Source organism: Rhizophagus irregularis, chromosome 27 (genome assembly GCF_026210795.1).
Source record: "Rhizophagus irregularis chromosome 27, complete sequence".
Lineage (NCBI taxonomy): Eukaryota > Fungi > Glomeromycota > Glomeromycetes > Glomerales > Glomeraceae > Rhizophagus > Rhizophagus irregularis.
The window spans coordinates 1,697,069-1,715,500 of NC_089455.1; the positions used below are offsets into that span (position 1 = coordinate 1,697,069).

General features: G+C 28.1%; 3 protein-coding genes across 3 annotated transcripts; 1 reads left to right on the forward strand and 2 right to left on the reverse strand.

The window, feature by feature from the left end:
- Positions 1 to 218: 218 nt before the first annotated feature.
- Positions 219 to 6,512, reverse strand: OCT59_018251 (uncharacterized protein). The gene is made up of 16 exons (XM_066148647.1): positions 5,787 to 6,512; positions 5,533 to 5,688; positions 5,046 to 5,460; positions 4,847 to 4,964; positions 4,637 to 4,765; positions 4,531 to 4,566; positions 4,411 to 4,452; positions 3,527 to 4,323; positions 3,280 to 3,453; positions 3,054 to 3,204; positions 2,822 to 2,980; positions 2,648 to 2,745; positions 2,403 to 2,560; positions 1,590 to 2,330; positions 1,137 to 1,511; positions 219 to 1,054 (listed from the first exon to the last, which is right to left on the reverse strand). The coding sequence occupies exons 1-16, from the start codon at positions 6,180 to 6,182 to the stop codon at positions 356 to 358; spliced, it is 4,644 nt and encodes a 1,547-aa protein (XP_066004556.1). The 5' UTR covers positions 6,183 to 6,512; the 3' UTR covers positions 219 to 355.
- A 1,796-nt stretch (positions 6,513 to 8,308) lies between these two features.
- Positions 8,309 to 12,991, forward strand: OCT59_018252 (uncharacterized protein; the record flags this gene model as incomplete). The annotated part of the gene is made up of 12 exons (XM_025311260.2): positions 8,309 to 8,414; positions 8,485 to 8,747; positions 8,830 to 9,125; positions 9,237 to 9,317; positions 9,394 to 9,580; positions 9,650 to 10,024; positions 10,099 to 10,304; positions 10,400 to 10,532; positions 10,607 to 10,699; positions 10,763 to 11,600; positions 11,713 to 12,781; positions 12,878 to 12,991. The coding sequence occupies 11 exons, from the start codon at positions 8,309 to 8,311 to the stop codon at positions 12,708 to 12,710; spliced, it is 3,576 nt and encodes a 1,191-aa protein (XP_025173442.2). The 3' UTR covers positions 12,711 to 12,781; positions 12,878 to 12,991.
- Positions 12,992 to 14,723: 1,732 nt separating this feature from the next.
- OCT59_018253 (uncharacterized protein) lies at positions 14,724 to 16,495 on the reverse strand. The gene is made up of 6 exons (XM_025319588.2): positions 16,000 to 16,495; positions 15,641 to 15,919; positions 15,508 to 15,572; positions 15,286 to 15,434; positions 15,060 to 15,205; positions 14,724 to 14,982 (listed from the first exon to the last, which is right to left on the reverse strand). The coding sequence occupies exons 1-6, from the start codon at positions 16,317 to 16,319 to the stop codon at positions 14,961 to 14,963; spliced, it is 981 nt and encodes a 326-aa protein (XP_025173441.1). The 5' UTR covers positions 16,320 to 16,495; the 3' UTR covers positions 14,724 to 14,960.
- Positions 16,496 to 18,432: the final 1,937 nt, after the last annotated feature.

An 18,432-nucleotide genomic window follows, 5' to 3' on the forward strand; every position in this document is an offset into this window, starting at 1 on the left:
CTTGTTTCCGGACTTATTACACCGACAAAAAACAAATGTTGTTCAACCATGTCCCAAGTTTCCAAACTTCCAAACTTGACTATGAACCAACCAAATTAGGTAATGTTTAGCAGTTTAGGGGTATGGCAGGTTTCAGTCTTTCAGATCTGGGTTATAACATACAAATTTACCTAATTAAGAATGAATGAATATAAAAATACATTTTCAATGAACATTTTCGATAATCATGACGCCGGAACGATAATTAAAATTTTATTTGTAAAATTTATATTAAATAATAAATAAATGCTATATACTGTATATAAAATTAAAAAAAAAAACTAAAAAAAAAAATATAAATATAAATTTTTTTTTTCTAAGCAATAAATAAAGCTTTTTCATTAATTGGAAATCCTATTTTGTCTAAAGATAATCTAATATTTTCATTAAATTGGTTTGTACCACAGACTATTAATCTAACTCGTTTAGAAGTATCTCTGGCAAATAATTTCATGTAATTATGCCTTTCATTCATCAACAAAATTTGATTTGCTGCAGCATCACTTAAATTTGCAAGTTGAGGTGGTGATGAATAAGGAGGATAAGCTTGATTGTAAATCAATTGCTGTTGATCTTCTGATTGGTACATTGAATTATTATTGGATATTGGAACGAGACTTGGAGAAGATACAATATAATTGGGATCATAATCAACATCTTGTATATTATTAATAATAATATTAGGATTATAATAGCTATTGTCAACAAGGTTACTTGTGCTACCGTTTCCAATGCCATAATTGGAAAACTTTGGTGGAACTGCAGGAGGAGGTACCGAATACCTTTCACTGATCCAATCATATATTAATGCATCGTCAATCAATCCACTATAATCTCTCCAAACTGCTGGTGGCTTGAATAAAATATATTTGACTTCAAGTTTCCCATTAAGTGATTGACATAAATAATCAATATATTTTGGATAAATCAAATCTTCTATTTTATCAAATGCTGCTAATAAATATAAGCTGAAGTTGGAATTTGAAGAAGTCGCTTTTTCCATATGATATTGTATCTAAATAAATATAAATAACAATTAATTAGTTATTTTTTTTTATAAAGATATAGATTAAATTAAAAGTCTATAAATAACTTACCATCTGTATCATCGGAGTAATTCCCGTTCCACCACAAACCATAAACAAACAATCCCAACATAAATCTTCTCTTTCTTTATTTAATAATACTCCAGTTCTATCACCAAGTATAACATTATTATTACTTTCATTAGAATTACTAATACTATATCCTTTATGATGATTTTCGTACTGGAAATAAGTTGAGAAGTTATTTGGTCTTATCATGTAATCTAATCCATTAAAACCAAACGAGCTTATCATAGGTGATGATGGTCTTGTTAATGTATTTGGTGGTTCTAATGTAGTTGAAGGTGCCTGATAATTTGTTGTCATTCTATCTGCTATATCAAATGGCCCTCTCACTTTGACCTCAAAGTTTTTTAATTGTTTATTCTATAAGAGAAAAATATTAAAATGATAAATACGAATCGAATAATTAATAATATAAAAAAATTTGGTTGGTTTACTTACCAAATGTTGAGTCATAACACCATCTTTGTATATCTTAACCAATATACAAAAACTAGTTTCAGTTGGCCCTTGAAGTGGAGTATAAGGTCTGATAATAACGTGATTATTAGCATAACTCATAATTTCAATATAATCACCTGGAAGGAATTTAGGTAATTTATCATTTGGGTGAATAACTTGAAATGTTAATTTTTTCACAACGTTTAAAGCGTTAGGTCTTGTTACAATTTCAATATTTGTTAAAATATATCTTCTGAAAATATAAGGAGAATATGGTGGTGGTTGCGGAATTAATGCCTTTTCACTATTATTTTGATTTGAAGAATTATCATCACCTACTATTCTAGCGATTACCATACTAGCTAATTTCGATGTAGCAAATTTTGAATGACTATGCATTGCAACCCTACGATTCTTAAATGCTGTAGCATTAATCCTATCAACAGCATTAGCTACACTATAAGGTTTACTCTTAGTATAACTTTCCCTATTTTCTTTGTATGTATCATCTGTTAATAACGGTATACTAGGTTCTTTAACATTATACTCTTCTTTAAGGCTATTTTGGATCACTGTTCTTACTATTGGATCAAAAAAGAAATCATTGGTAATATCTGTTCCTATAACACGTTGTAGGATTTTTTGTCCTCCCGGATGTAGTGGAATCCATCTGTGTATATCAAATATCAATCCTTCTGCTACGACTAAATTCGCTCCTGTCATAATTCTTTTATTAAATTCCTAAATCATAAAAATAAAAAAAATATTAAATAATGTCAAAAATTAAAATTACTAAATCATATTGTTACTTACTTCCCAGGTGACGACAGGTAAAGTTTCGAAAACTTCATCGGGAATACATTTACGAATACGTTTTGTTAAATCATCCGATTCTTTTACTGGCCACAAGAATTGCATATTCTTAATTTTATAATAAAATTCACTTGCTGTTATTGCAAATCCAAACAATACTATCATAATGTGTAATTTAAGAATAATATATTATTAAATGATTTTTAAAAAAAATATGATAATAAAAATAATACCATAATACTTACTTAACCATACTGTGTATGCCCAAATATACCCTCTATTCTCGCCACGATTCCCACCAAATTTCTGATCATATGTTATCATTCCCAAGAATATATTGGCCCTAAAAATAAAATGAAATTTAATTTTAAAGAAAAGAAAATCATTGCGTAACAAGTGTATTTAAAAAAAAAAATTACCATGCAGTTAAAAGTAACGCAGTTCCTAAATAAAAATGAAAATGTTTTAAATAACGAACAATTCCTGTTGATGCTGACTCAACGTGTTCCAAACTCCAAATCGCCAATATACCCAAAGAAACTTGTATTGCTGTTATGGTAATTATTGTTATTCCCACCCTATGATAAAAGAAATATTTAAGATTAATGAATTGAATTCATGAAAACAATTTTTTATTTATTTTTTACTTACACTGCATGAGAACTTGTTCCATGTGTAGATGTTGCCGTTAGAGCTACTGCGGCAAATACTGCTATTACCATTCCACCAAATAAATTTAGGTTTCGATGTTGTACCATATAACTATCAATATGTCTTAAATATCTAACGATCCATATCGAACCTATAAATAAATTATATTTATTAATTTTAAAATGGTCAAATAAAAAAAATTGATTATTGATTATTTTATATTTACATGGAAATAGAACCCCCCAAATAATAAACATAGCAATTCCGTGCATTCTTAATAGTCCTGGTCTGTTATCTGTAAGATCCGTAGATGCTCCTGTTCGGAAATTTATTGTTCTTTTTCCACGATTTCCACCGTGATAAGTTAAAATATTTGAATTGGGATTCCAAGCATGAACCACTAGATAGATAGAAAAAATATTAATTAAATGTTCGTAAATAATCAATAATTAATAAAATTTTCATTTACTTACTTTCAATATTACCGTCTAGAGATTTTCTATTTTTATTATTTATTGGACGAGTAACTTCAAGTGAAGTAGTACCACCTTCAACTTTTTGACTAATAATAGTTATAATTTGGTCATCATTACCCAATTGCATAGGTACAATACCAAGTCCAATTCCTTTAAAATTTTTTCCAGTAACAGAATTATTTTCATTCCAAAATATCATCATATCAGTGTCTGTCATACCATTACCATTAGGATTGAACCCTAATGCAAACCACGCATTTGTACTTCTCATTGTAATTTGAAAAGTGATGTTTGTTGAATCCATTTTCCATTGAATATTATAATCATCAGAAAGTGATAAGGGTGAATTATAACCATTATTAGCGCCATCAGATGGGCCTGCTGAATTAAAAGATTGTACAAACCAAAGATTTTGAGGATAATATGAATCTGGAGTATTTCTTTTTATGATATCTAATAATGTTGTTATTTGAATTTTTGCTATATCTTCTTTACTAAATCCTGCATCTGCATTTTCATACCAAAATCTATCTGCGGCTCTGATTTTTACCCATTGTTCTGAAAAACTTTTATAAAATAATTCTCCCAAATTTCCACCATTAACATGATCTTCTGCTAATCCACCCATTAATGCTTCAACTCGATCTACCGTTGTATAAGTATCTTGCAATCTTTTCTGTACATCAGGATCACTTGATATTTCTGCAAATGATTTTTTTCTTGCTAATCCAAAAGCTTGTCTCGCATCATTATATAATGGAACGCCATGATCTCTACCTCGAATATTATCGAGACTGAAAAACGAATGAATAAAGAGATTTAAAACTCGTGTACATATTTTTTTTAAATGAAACGAATGCATAATACGTAATTATTTTTACCTGGAAATATCCATCCATCTTGAGGCATGAAAATAAAATCGCCTAAATAATCAAAAAAAAAAGTATTGATTAATAATTATTAATAACAATACATGATTAAAATAAAAGTGATGAACTTACACAAGATCGGCAGAATAAATATCAACTTCTTCTTGCCTATTAGGTGTTAAAATTTTATATTAGATAAAGATAATTAAATTAAGAAAGTACATAATTCATTAAATACCTTTGAAGTGCCAATGAAAGTGCAATTGAAGAAGATCCATATACTTTTATTAATTGAGAATTTTGTAAATCATTTAATGACAAAGTTGTAAGTGGTTCTCCTTGTCCATCTACTATTTCGTGAAAATCACTACGTATAATGTATAATTTTAATATTAACATTAATAAGATGAACAAAATAGTATGATACAATTATCCAATATTTTAGTACCTGAGTTCAGAATGACCATAACGATAGGTTACGGTGGAAAAGAAAGTATCAACAGATGGTGTGATTTCTGGTTTATATCCATCATATTTAGGTAAAGGAGTTCCCAATGCTGTCCCGACTATTAAATAATCAAAAAACAGCATAAATTATAAACATGCAGTAATATAAACTAGATAACATTTTATTGTAAATAACTTACGATATTCATAATAAGTAATTTTTTGGAGAAAAGCTATAACCCATCTTCTAGCTTCTTGGAAATATGTTTCATCATCCCAACTATTCCCATGAATAGCGAATAATTCGTCACATAACCTATTGTGTTCACGTACGAAAAGTATATGAAAAAAATCTGTAAAGACATTTCTTCCAAATTCTGCGCTATATCCATATATAAAATCGCCATTCACATCGACAGGTGGATATCCAAATGCTCCATCAGGTGTAGATTCTTTTATTAATATCATTTTCCCATTATTATTATAATCTCTAATCTTTCGTAAATCAGCATCACGATTACCATAAACTGTAGAACCGTCAACAAATATTGAGGGTTCATTGATTCCCGTATTACCACCATCTGCTACTGATCTATTAAATTCTAATGTTCCACCCTATATAATATTAATTACATTAATGATAGGATAAAAAGATTTTGTAACAACAAGGCGTTAAATTTAGCTTACCGGAAAAAAAGTAATGTCTTTAGGTTTTATACCATTTCTATTACTGGATAAATAAAGTTGATCGTCTTGAGGGATATATACACCTTTTGGGAAATTCTGTCCTACATCGAATCCAGAACTAACATCCATTTTCACAAATAATCCCCAGTATGTTAACTTTTTTATTTAAAAATTTATAACAAAATTGTCAGTGTGGCGCAGTAACCATATTATTTAACTGCGGCAAAGTCCAATAAAAAAAGAAAAATTCCTACCATATGAGAAATTCTTCGCTTACTTTTGTATTTTTCTAAAAGTGTTGTATTAAACATATCATCATCTTTTGATTGTTTAGACATTACTTTATTACTAACACATCTAGGTAAAGGAAATGTTCCTTCAGGTAAGTTTGCGTCACAAGTAAAAAGAGTTTTCGGAACATCTAAATAGTTTCCGGGAGTGACAATCAAATTATTATTCGCATCAGCGAAAAAGGATGTTGAAGGAACATCTCTTGCGAAGGGAGTATCTGAAATACCGGCCGATGGTTTGTTTCTATTATTACCCTCACCATTTATTGAACGATATTCTATACATATTGTAGTAGTTATTAAAAGGAATGTGAAGAGGAGATAAGATAAAAATTTGAAAAGTTTATTTTTAATTATCATTGTTAAGTATCATCGGTAAAATATATTAAAAACAATTAAGGTCAAAGGTTCGAAATAAATAGGATCATAAATTTCTCGAATTTTTTTATGCTTTTATAAACATATTTTTTAATTATATTAACAATTTATCTAATATAATTATATGCATATAAAATTTTTGTGTACGCAAAACAAACACATTCATAAACAGTTGATCTATCTCACTTTTGACCCAATTTGTGAATTGAACTTCTCTAAGTTAGGAAAAAATTAAAATTTCGTATTTTTTTTTTTTAAAAAATAACCTTTAAAATTGATACATAATAATGATGAACTAACATGAGATAAGACTTTTTAGCGATTAGATGATTTAAAGTTTATAAATAATAATGAATGAATTCAGGAAATATATTAAAAGTAAATAGCCTTCCATTATCGATCACTTGCTTATCTTTTGTTGGTCATATATAACCCTGAAAGTTTGCAAAATATGGAAATTTTTAAAGGAATCGATCTAATACTATTAAGTAAAATTATTTTACCGTATAGTATAAAAATGTCGTAAAATTTGAAAAAAAAGCATTTACCTTAATTAGAAGTTTGTAATAATTTTAAATAATTTTTTCTTGAAACAAAAAATTAATTGTGTGACGATCCAGTTAATATAGTGATAATATAATTGTATACAATAAGCGGAACCAATTTGTACAATTTGTACATTTACACAACTTACACAAAAATTATTCGCAATTCAATTCGCAATTTATTCAACATTCGTGCATATATGCATATCTTTTTTACTTCTGATTTTGATCGATTCAATGATTTGTTCGACGAGCGTAATATAAAAATAGATTTTGTCCCCGAAGGAATGGCGCTAAGGCATAAAATCCGACCAGAATTGGCATAGTCAAATGTTTCGAGATGATAAGGTATTTTTTTTTATTATATTGTTACATTTTGATACAAGTCATTTTGTATGACAAACAAATAGACCCTTTAGCCCTTAATAAAAGTTGTAAAACGATAAATTTATCATCATTTTTTTTTTTAATTAAATCGTTAATTGTTGATTGGTGAAATTGTTCTACACACAAATAATAACAAAATTGTATTTTCTTCTGTTTCATATTAAATCATTATAAAAATTGCAATTAATTATTTCAATTCGGTAAAAACAATTCTTTTTTTTTTTCCTGTATGTCATATAAATGCGTAATAAAGTATTATGACTTCCATACCTTTTTGATAACCAGCAAATTATAGGTAAAATTCTTTTCCTTACATTTTGGAAGATCCTTCGGATTATTATTTTATTTTATTTTTGAATTTTTAAAACCGCTTTAAACTTAAATTTTTTCATTGAATTAATTGGTAATAATTTATTATAGACATTTTTCTAAGATAATTCCTCATAGTCCAAATATATATCAATACATTAATGTTTGCATATGCAATTCGGAATCTCCGACGATAAACATTTGTTTAATAATTACAATAATACATAAATCCAACAATTTTGACAGAACTTCGTACGTGAATAACGTGAATAGCGTATATTTGATTGAATCTAAAATTGTTTTACCATGTGCCACGACGAAATTCTTAAATCGAAATGTCGAAAATCAAACAAAAAAAATTTACCCAATTAATTGCCGATCTGCATATGATCGATAGGTATCAGTATTTTACCGAGATTTAGAGACTAACCTTGATTAATAAAAAAGTACGTAATTTTTGTAATTTTTTGCTAAAAAAAAACTTTTTTTCGGAGATATTTATTGAGATATTTTAGTCTTTAGATAATTTCTAGTGTGATGAACCAATCATCATTCATTTCATTTGTAATCCACGCGTAATTTATTATTGACTGCGTAATTAACTATTATTGATTGCGTTATCAATCCAGTGTAATGTGTTATTTCCAAAAATGTGACAATTATGGTATTTTTTTAGTGTAATTTATTTAGAATGCTACGTTGTCAGCGTTAACGTAATGGAGCATTTTCAAAAATATTATAAATGTGGTGTTTTATGGCGTAACCAATCGAATCTCGTGAGTCGTGATACTGCGCCAAAATACGCTTTTTAAGATCTAGGATCTGCATTTTTGATAATCATACAATTTTTAGTTTCTACAAAAAACAATGATAAGCGAAGGTGACTTACTTTTAAATAAAGATAATAACTTACAAGATTTATTGTCTGAAATTAGCGTGTCTGATACACGCTCAATTTTATTTGGAACTTTAGGTATTTATTTATTGTAATTTTTTAAATGATAATGATTACATATATATTAATTTTTTTCATTTATTTATAGACCAGGATATTAGTTTTAACCTGAACAAAGACTTTGACTGTTCATTTCGTATACCAGAATTGCCGACTCGTCCTATTGATGTTCTATTAGATTCTTTGCCAATTCCAAATTCACAATTCATACTTAATCAACCCAAAGATTCTCCAAAGTCATCAATTGATGATGACGAAACTCAGAGTTTTATATCCACACAAATATCTGAGGTTTCAGTACCTGAAGAAAAGTCAATATGGGACAAAGTGATGAATTTTGATAAGAAACAGGTATTGTAAACATACTTCGAAAAATTAGGATTACATTTATTTATCTAATTTTTTTTCTTTTTTTTTGGTTTGCTATATTAAGGGACAAATGCTATCTTGGGAGTCAACTGGAACATTAAAATTAAAACACAATCTGACTTCTCCATATTTATTAGAGTCAGATATTTCAGTATTTGAATCTGTTTATCATAACTACTTTCACCATTCTTATGGATATAATTATTTTTCTGTTCCTCATGAGGTTTTAATCCAAGATATCCTAAGTTTAATAACTGGAACTCAATCAAAAATATTCTCTTATGATAAATCTAGTAGGAAATTTATTTCAAAATATTTAAACCTTCGTATAAGTGGGTGTAGTTCTAGAAGTATCAATAAGTATGTAAAAAAAAAAGAAATATGCCAATAGAAATAATACAAAAAAAAACACATTATTTATTTAAGGAAAATTATTATATTTTCTATATATTTATATATTTATTTTTTTAGAATGCTGGGGCGCTTTTTAAATCTTGGTTCACATATTAGGAGACTTGAAAATGTTGCAGAAAAATGCATGAAGAGTTCACGGTATAATTATTATTATGAGAGATATTACTAGAAATTATTTTAATTATTTATTTGATATTAAAAATTTATTTATTAGATTATATGGATTAACTGGTGTTGCCTTTGGACGGTCACTTTCTTCTTTTATCTCATTTATACGAACTTCAATTGTTACAATGGTTGAAACAATAAGTGACCAGGACCAAATGAAAATTATTCGGCTTTATCATTTAATAGATGATATTTCATTAGTAATCGAAAGAATTGCTGCTTTTTGTCGATGTGTATGTATTAGATAAATTCTATTATTCGATAACAATGTGATTAATTAATTAATTAACAATAAATTTTAGGATATAGAGAATTCAAGATTGTTAGAATTGACAGAAAATCAAAAAGAACAACTTGAGCTCGAAGGATTTTACGTACCGCTCGGCTCGAATATTCTATCAGAGTTATACATTACTGCCGAGTCAATAGATGCAGTACGGGCTCCGCTCCTAAAATCTGTGTTATTAGTATTTTTGGAACAGTCGAGTCATCCTTTTTTTCATATGTTAAGTTCTTGGCTAGGCGTTGGTCCATCATCATTTCATTTTTCATTACCGCTGGAATTACAAAAAGGTGATTTTCTCGATCCATATGAAGAATTCTTTATTGATAATTTCGTAGTTGATTCTAATTATGTTAAGCAAAATGGAGACGAATTTTGGCAAGGTGGAATTCACGTAAGTTCTTTTCTGTGCTATTCTATTTTTATTATTAATTTAATTCGTTAATATTCTTTATATTCTTTTTATAGGTAAGTAATGACCATCCACTTCCTGCTTTTATTAATGTCGAGCTAGCTCGAGACGTTCTTGAGGCAGGAAAATCTTTGAGATTGTTAAGAGATTGTCGTCCAAATCATCCGCTATGTCATTCACGTGTTATATTAGATCAAACAACTGGCAAACGAGCTTGGGATATAAAGATGAGATGGTTATTCATCCAAAGAGACATTGACAAGTAAGTGAAGAAACCACAAAAATCGTAATCTTACAAGTACAATTATTTTTTTTTTCATGTGATATTTTATTTTTTATATATTCGTAATTATATAGTATGAAAGAACAGCTACAAAACTACTCAAAAGACATGACAATAGCAATTGTTATACAAGATGAACATCGTAAAGCGGAAATTGCTGGGATTCGTGAACGTTATCAAAAAAAAATGTCAAAACGAAAACAAGACGTTAAGTCAATTGAGTTATCTCGTAATTTTTTTTCTTTAATTAAGTCTGACTTTATTTATTGTAATATTTTCAGGCCGAATTACACCTTAATCAAAAAAAGGAATCTGCCAGAATAGAACTCGAAGAACGATCAAAAAAGAAAACTGAATGGAAGAAAAGTGTTGAGGTATGTTTTTTTATACAATTCTATCGATTTCATTAACTTATTAATTGTATATTTGTAATTTAGAAATATTTAGCAGAAAAAAGATTAAGTATCTCTGAAACCACCCCTAACTTAAATAAACTTTCAATAAAAATGCCACCGCCAGAAAAATCCAGAAATAATCCAATTTTTGTAGAATCACCGCAAGACACCCATAAGAGTCTTGAATCATCTATGAACCAGAGAGAAACTTATGAAAAGAATGATTCAGATCGTACTCATGATACCTTGAATATTGAAAACCTGTACAGTGTACATCGAACGGATGTATTTGATTTTGCGCTGTCATATTCAACAAATGATGATCCAACCATGGCGTTGATTGAACATCTGTTGCGAGCACAGTCTTCGAATTCTTCTTATGCGCACAAGGAATATATTCTTCCTTTAAGTGCTATCACAGAATTAGTTGTCCGGCAAACTTTACTTTGTCATTGTCGATTGATTAATGCTTCAATCTTATCTATCTTCTTCAATGATCTTGATCTTCGCGCACATTTGAATGTCTTACGGGACTTTATGCTTATGGGTAATGGAACATTTGTTTCTGGATTGGTAGAAGCATTATTTAATGACAATGTTGATCTTGGAGAAGATTTTTTTCCAGCTAATGATAATCTTGGAATGGGTATAGGACTTGGCATTAGATTAAATAGTCGTCAAACTTGGCCTCCTGTTGGAATTGAGTGGAGGATGGCTCTAAAAGCCGTTATTGTAGAGACTATTCTTTTAGAAAAGAAGAATTTGGAAAATGAAGATTCTCATCCGATAGATGCATGGGGTAAAGTTAATGATTTGGATAACATGCTTATGTTTGGTATTCACACGTATAAAGAATCAGAAATTTGTAATGATCCGAATGGTAATTATCAAAATTTTATTTTTTATTTTGAATTATGATTTATTGCCTTAATTATTAACTAATAGTATTGAATATTATATCCATTTATTTCGGAATTATTTCATTATTTAAGCTTTAGAAGCATTGGATTTTCTTTATCTTGATTTTAAACCTCCCTATCCGATTAACGTAATTATAACTCCTAGCTCAATTTCAAAATACAATCGATTATTTACATTTCTTTTGCGAGTGTTACGTATGGGAACAGTTATTCGACACATTTATAGACTAGCTCATGAACGTTATTTATATGATGATGAGGGAGAAGCTGCTGAGTATAGCGTACTTGTTCAAAAATTCCGATTTGATGCTCAACAATTCATTATCGCACTACACGAGTATGTATTTGATGTTGCAATATCAACTACTTGGACTCTATTTATGAAAAGGTTAAATATAATCGCAAAAGAGTCGGAATTTGAGTTACCTCGTGAGCATGTTTGGGGACGAGGAAGTACTAGCGATTCAGTTAGCCTTTTTGATGAACAATCAGATGTTTTTTCAGTAGGAAATGTGGATGAATTTGAAAATGAGGAAGATGATGATGAAATTGGAGAGGGGGTGAAAGATCTTGAATCATTACGTTCATATCATGATCATATTTTAGATCGTATGTTATTTCAATGTTTACTTAAAAAGAAACAAGAAGCAGTTATGAAGGTTCTCAACGGAATTTTTACAGTAGTATTAACATTCGCCAATAAGTTACAACAAAAAAGGTCGCGTATAATTAGCTTGCAAAAAAGACAAGAGTATTGGAATTCAATTAAAGACTTGCATGGAAAATTTAGATTATATACAGCAATGCTTGTAAAGATATTAATGGCTTTAGATGAAAAAGGTGGTGGAAGAATGGGAATGGGAATGAAACGTACAGCTAATATTAATCCTGAAGGAGAAAGTGCGGGAACTAATTTTTCTACAAGTCGTGATGATGGGAGATCTTATCATGATAAAGTTGATAATCAATCTGGCGGTGGATTTTTACAAGAATTTTTGTTAAGGGTGGACTTTAATGGCTTTTATGCTTCAATTATAGCAAAAGAATTGTCGAAAAGAAATAAAGATTAACTTATCACAGATATGCTCTGTAGTGTTGTTCATTTACGATGCTCGAGCCTGTCCAAATTGTCATATATTATGTAAGTCTAATCGTGCATTTTGCATTTTGCGTGAGTAATTCTTTTTATCTTTTTCAACCTTTTTTTTTTTAACTTTTCCTTGGCCTTTTCCCTTAGAATTAAGTAAAAATGCCCAAGTAGACATCCAAAAGTATACCCAAAGAGGAAAAAAAACATAAGATGGGACGTGCGCGTAATATTCATAAACATAATAAATTTCGATTCAATATATGAAAAGGAGTGTAGGCGAAAACGTAGAAGAGTGAATTATTTTGATTGCGTAGATCTAATTAGACGGCATAATTTTTTCATTTATACCGAATTTTTCAAATTATTTAACTAGGGTGCGGAATTAGGCCCATAAGTTCTAGATTGAATTCGAATTTTTCGGAATTCGGATTGGATTTTAAAAATCTAATAGTAATTTTATCCTATCGAAAATAATATTCTTGAATTTATTATTAATTCAAAATTCCGGATTGGGTTTAGAAATCACAATTCCGGATTTAACTTTAATTATTATAATTAACTGATAATATCTTAATATAATAGTTATAATAAAAACGTAATAAATTAAATAAATCCACATGATTTTTAATTACCGAAATTTCACCTAGCATAATAAATGATAAAAGATGGAATGTTACTATTTTCGTTAATAAATAAGGTGATTTTAATCTTATAAGCCAAATTTATTATATAATATGCTCTAGTTGCACCTTTACCATCAGATCAAAATATACAAAGAAATAATTCTATGAACAGAGCATTTATCCAAGTAAAATCTAAAATTTTCGCCAAACGTCTATAAAAAATGATAAATGTTGTAGCTCAATTATGTTCTAAGTTAAAATTGGGTCTCAAATTGACATTTTCGATTTGGGACATGTCACTCGACTGACACAAGTTTTGTGGGCGTGGTTTTTTGTGTCATGGGGGTGACAAATAAGTTTTTGACACAAAAAAAAAACTAAGTCCCTCAGATGCAAATGTATCGTTCTTATACGATCAGGTGCTATGTTCTTATACATTTGCCCCTCAGTCCTCAGATACTTAATGTTTTTGAACTCGTGGCTGCACGTGATCAGTGACACTTAAATGTCACTTGTTCCTTATATGGTGAAGATCGACACAAACCGCGCCCACGAAACTTGAGTGCTGACAGGTATCGTATGTCCCATGCTTAATATTAATTTTTTAATTTGAGATATCTTCGAATCAAATTCAGATTTTATAAGTCAAATATTACCTTTGATATTAATAACTTTCATAATATGCAAACATTTATGTCCTAAATAAATAACTCATTCAATTTTACTAAAAAACGATTGATATGTGATTAGAACTAAAGAATAAGATTATATGTCGATATAATTATTTTCAAATTGGATCGGAAAAGGTTCCGCTTCCAAAAGAAAGTTGAAAAGTTAAAAAAAAACAAAAAAAAAAAGAACTCACACTCCGATTTGACTGAAGAAAGATTTTCGTCGAAATCCAAACTCTTCTTTTTTTTTCTTTTATATTAAATCTCAATTTTCTTGAATTTTCTAACCCATTGAAATTATATGTCCCATTCAAGAAAAGCATTTGTATGATATATCTACGTAATTGTAGATAAAATAAATTTTGATCTAATTTTCGAAATAATTTTTTCTTTAAAAAAAAAATCGTCAGTGAATTGCTATAAAAATAATAATTATCATATTTTTTTTTTTATTAATTTAAATTTATAAAATAAAATATATATATAACTAAATTATATGAAATACTGTATATGTATATGTATATAATTTCAGTATTTCACTTACAAAAAAAATTTATATTTATGATACATACATACATATATATATATATATACTGTAAGAAATTATATTATTTACCTATTAGATAACATGAGAAATTGAAAATTTCTTAATTTTCTTTCGCGTCTTTAAATTTTTTTTTTCTTTTTTTTCTTTTTTTTTTTGTTTCTTAACGAAATTTGCATTTATATATGCATGCATATTAAAGAATATATATAATTCTTTTTATGGTTTGAATCTTAAATTTAAGTTTCTTACGTATTCCGCGAAAGAAATAAAATCTTTTTAAGTGCTTGATTCATTATTATAATTTGGCGTTTTAAATTCTCTTATCATTGTTTTGTATAAGATTATACACTAAAAATAAACTGGAATTTTCTAACATCGCTAATCAGTGATCAGGCTTTTTGGGCATAAAATCTGGAGGGAAAAGGAAATCAATTATAAGTGGTTAATTTGTAAAAAAAGTTGATTTTATTTATTTGTTTTTGGCTTACCTTCGAGTTTTATAATACAGCCGATTTTGATTAATTTCCATACGAATGTTTTCCAACATGGAATCAAATTTTTCGTGTGAAATGCCAATAAATTGTGATAAAGCGGGTTTACAGGCTTCAGCGCTTTCGATATAATCATTACACATCTAATATATATATATATATTTATTTATTTATATAATCAAAATTTTTTAAATTTTTTTCTTATAAAATATACTTTACGTACCATTTCACCAAGTCTACCACCCCATTGTCCAATCGGTGTTGAACGTTCTTCACAATGAATATTTTTAAATAATTTAGTGCTTGTTAATATATTTTCAAGTTGTGAACTAATAAAGCCATTAATTCCAAGAGTAGCAAGAAAACCCAATACTATATATTTAAAGAAATTAAATTGTTAGATTAGATTACAAAAAATACACACATATACATTTATGTAACTTACGTGCTCGACTAAATTTATGACAATTTGGTGCATCAGTTTCCTTTGAAAAAAGAAATTCGGGTTCCCTATAAAGAGAAAATTCGGTTAATAAAAACGGGGAGAAATTTTTTTTTTTTAATAGATAATATGTTACATTAATTCGATCCATCCATCTGGTTTAGTTACACGATGTAATTCGTAAATTACATCATTTTTCCATTGGTCTTCTGAAATAGCCGAAGCAAGGGAACGTTGATAAACGAAATCGAATGTATCATCTTCGAATGGAAGTCCATCCAACATATTTTGAAGGAAAGTTGCATTATCAGGTTTTTTCTGTTCTGATGGGAAGATAGGAGAAATATCAACTCCTATGAATATAGCGGATGGATATTCGAATGCCATATCTGTTACCCAAGTTCCGGGTCCACATCTAACCAGTAATGGTACAGGTATTTAGAAAAGACCATGCATGTGATTATATAAAGAAAGTTTATACATTATATATCTTACCCAACATCAAGAACGCAAGGATGATTTTCTTTTTGTGATAATTTTTCACGCACAGGAGCAGAAAAATTATTTCTCCAAATATGACGAAAAAGATAATGTTGTTTCTCTAAACGATCCATTTCAGTTAAATCATTCGGTAGAAAATATTTTGAACTGGAGACATTATGATATCTTCTACCACCAACAAAACGAAAAGTATCGAGAATGAATTCATCGAAACCATCATCATCTTGATTCTCACCGAAATTAATTAAAAGTGGATGTTGTACATTTTTTTTATGAACAGATTTATTACAAATACTATTATTATTATTATTCATAATTCACAATTTACGCTAATATTAAGAAGCGAAGATTGATGACATGAAATAAAATAAATAAACTAAAATAAAATTATGAGATTGTATTAGGTTAATGTTAATATACAGTATATATATATATATATATATATATGAAGTGTTGATAATAATTGGGTATTGATGGTTTTAATCAAGTCCGAAGAATCATTTTTTTTTTTGATAAGACGTCTTATTTATAATAGATTTTGTTTTGAATATCACAATTTATCGGAGAAATAGACTGCATATCTATTTTAATCTAAACTAAAAGTCTTGAAGTGTCGGTCAAAAAATACAATAAACAACGAGGATTTATATATATCAAAATTGTTACCGAAGTTATAACTCTTATGTTGATCCATGCAGACAATTTAAACAAATTTATCGATCTATGCGCGGATGAAAAACAATCAAAGGTCTAGACCTGATCAATTCAAATATTTGAATTATTAGTTAAGATTGTTTTAAAACAAACAAATACTAAAAATATTACATACTTTGACTTTTCTAATATCCCTGCATAAACCTTTTACATCAATTTGTCCATTTATTTCGAAAAAAAAACGGGTTAATTTGAACTTTAGGTTAATAAAAATTTTCTTATTGCAGAAAAGAGTGCTTTTTTATATATATTATAAGATTTCACAGAATTATGCAATTCTCAGCCCAATATGTTTCGAAAATTAATAATGCACGCCATAAATTGTAAAAAAAAAACTGAAAATGTGACCAGTTTTAATAAATTAAATATTTCAATAATAATGAAATACGAAGATAAAAAAAAAATAATGGTATTTTCTTCTTTTTTTTCCTTTCTTTCTTTCTCGATTTGACTTAATTAAAAAATCATTTAACAAAATTTTGATTCGCACGGGAAACTTTTTTTTTTGCAAATTCTAGTTGACAAAAAAATTTCAATACTGCACAATATTATTGGCGCCAAACCCAAAGAATTTTTGCAAAACAAAACACGCACACAAATATATATAAATATATATATTATTATGCAAGCAAATAACGAATGGTCAACATAGCCAGAAATTTGGTCGCCAATCAAAAACAATTTTATATATATAATATTGGAGTGCATTTTCTTGTTCAACTCACGTGATTTTAAAATTTCTTAGTCATTACGTAAAAATCATTGGTTTTTGATAATTTTCACGTGATAATCTAATAACTAATCGGATCAGTAAAATTTTAATTATTAAAATCTGCGAGTGTTCATCTACGAAAATCTCTCATGCTGCGCAACTCGCATATCGAAATTAAGACATGACAAGATTTTTTAAGATTACATGCAGATTTTAAAAAAAATCGATTTTTTGAATTTTTATGATCCCGGATTAGTCAGTATCTGCAACGCATAAAAAATATACGAAATTAGTAATGATCATGGAATTATTCTCTTATTCATGTATTCCTCTTTTTCACATCTCTTGAGATGCTGTGATCAAGGGTCTCATACAATTAGGAAAAAGAATTAAAATCAGTTCTTTCAATAGAATAAATATTGTATGAGAAGATAATATTAAAAAAATTCTAAATTCTTTCAAAATTTATAAATAGAATAAATAGAATAAATATTTGTGAAATGTTTAAATTCACTCTTTATGGAATTTTTTTTAAATTACACATGAAAAAGAAAAGACTACCTATAAGAGAATGACATTCTTTTAAATCATATGAAATAAATAATAATTAAAATAATTGTACGATAATTAGGATTACCGTGATTTTCAAATTCCTTTACAACCATGAATATTTAATTAGAACAAAAAAAAAAACTATGTGATTGTAAGATTCAATGTTGTGGAACCATGACACAAACAATGTAAAACATCATCACAACATGATAATCCTGATTAATCAATTTCAATAAAGAATTTCCCAAATAATTGATAGCCTTTTCATCACTGGAGTATCATTAAAATATTAATGTAAATTTTCATAGCGTGTAATTACCTGATTGGCCCGATGAACAAAGTAATATAAAATAATTATGAGAGAATTTTTTTACATATGCAGGCATAAACTAAACCAAATCGAAATTCTTACCCGATTATTTATCATAAAAACGTTATCACATTTTTAA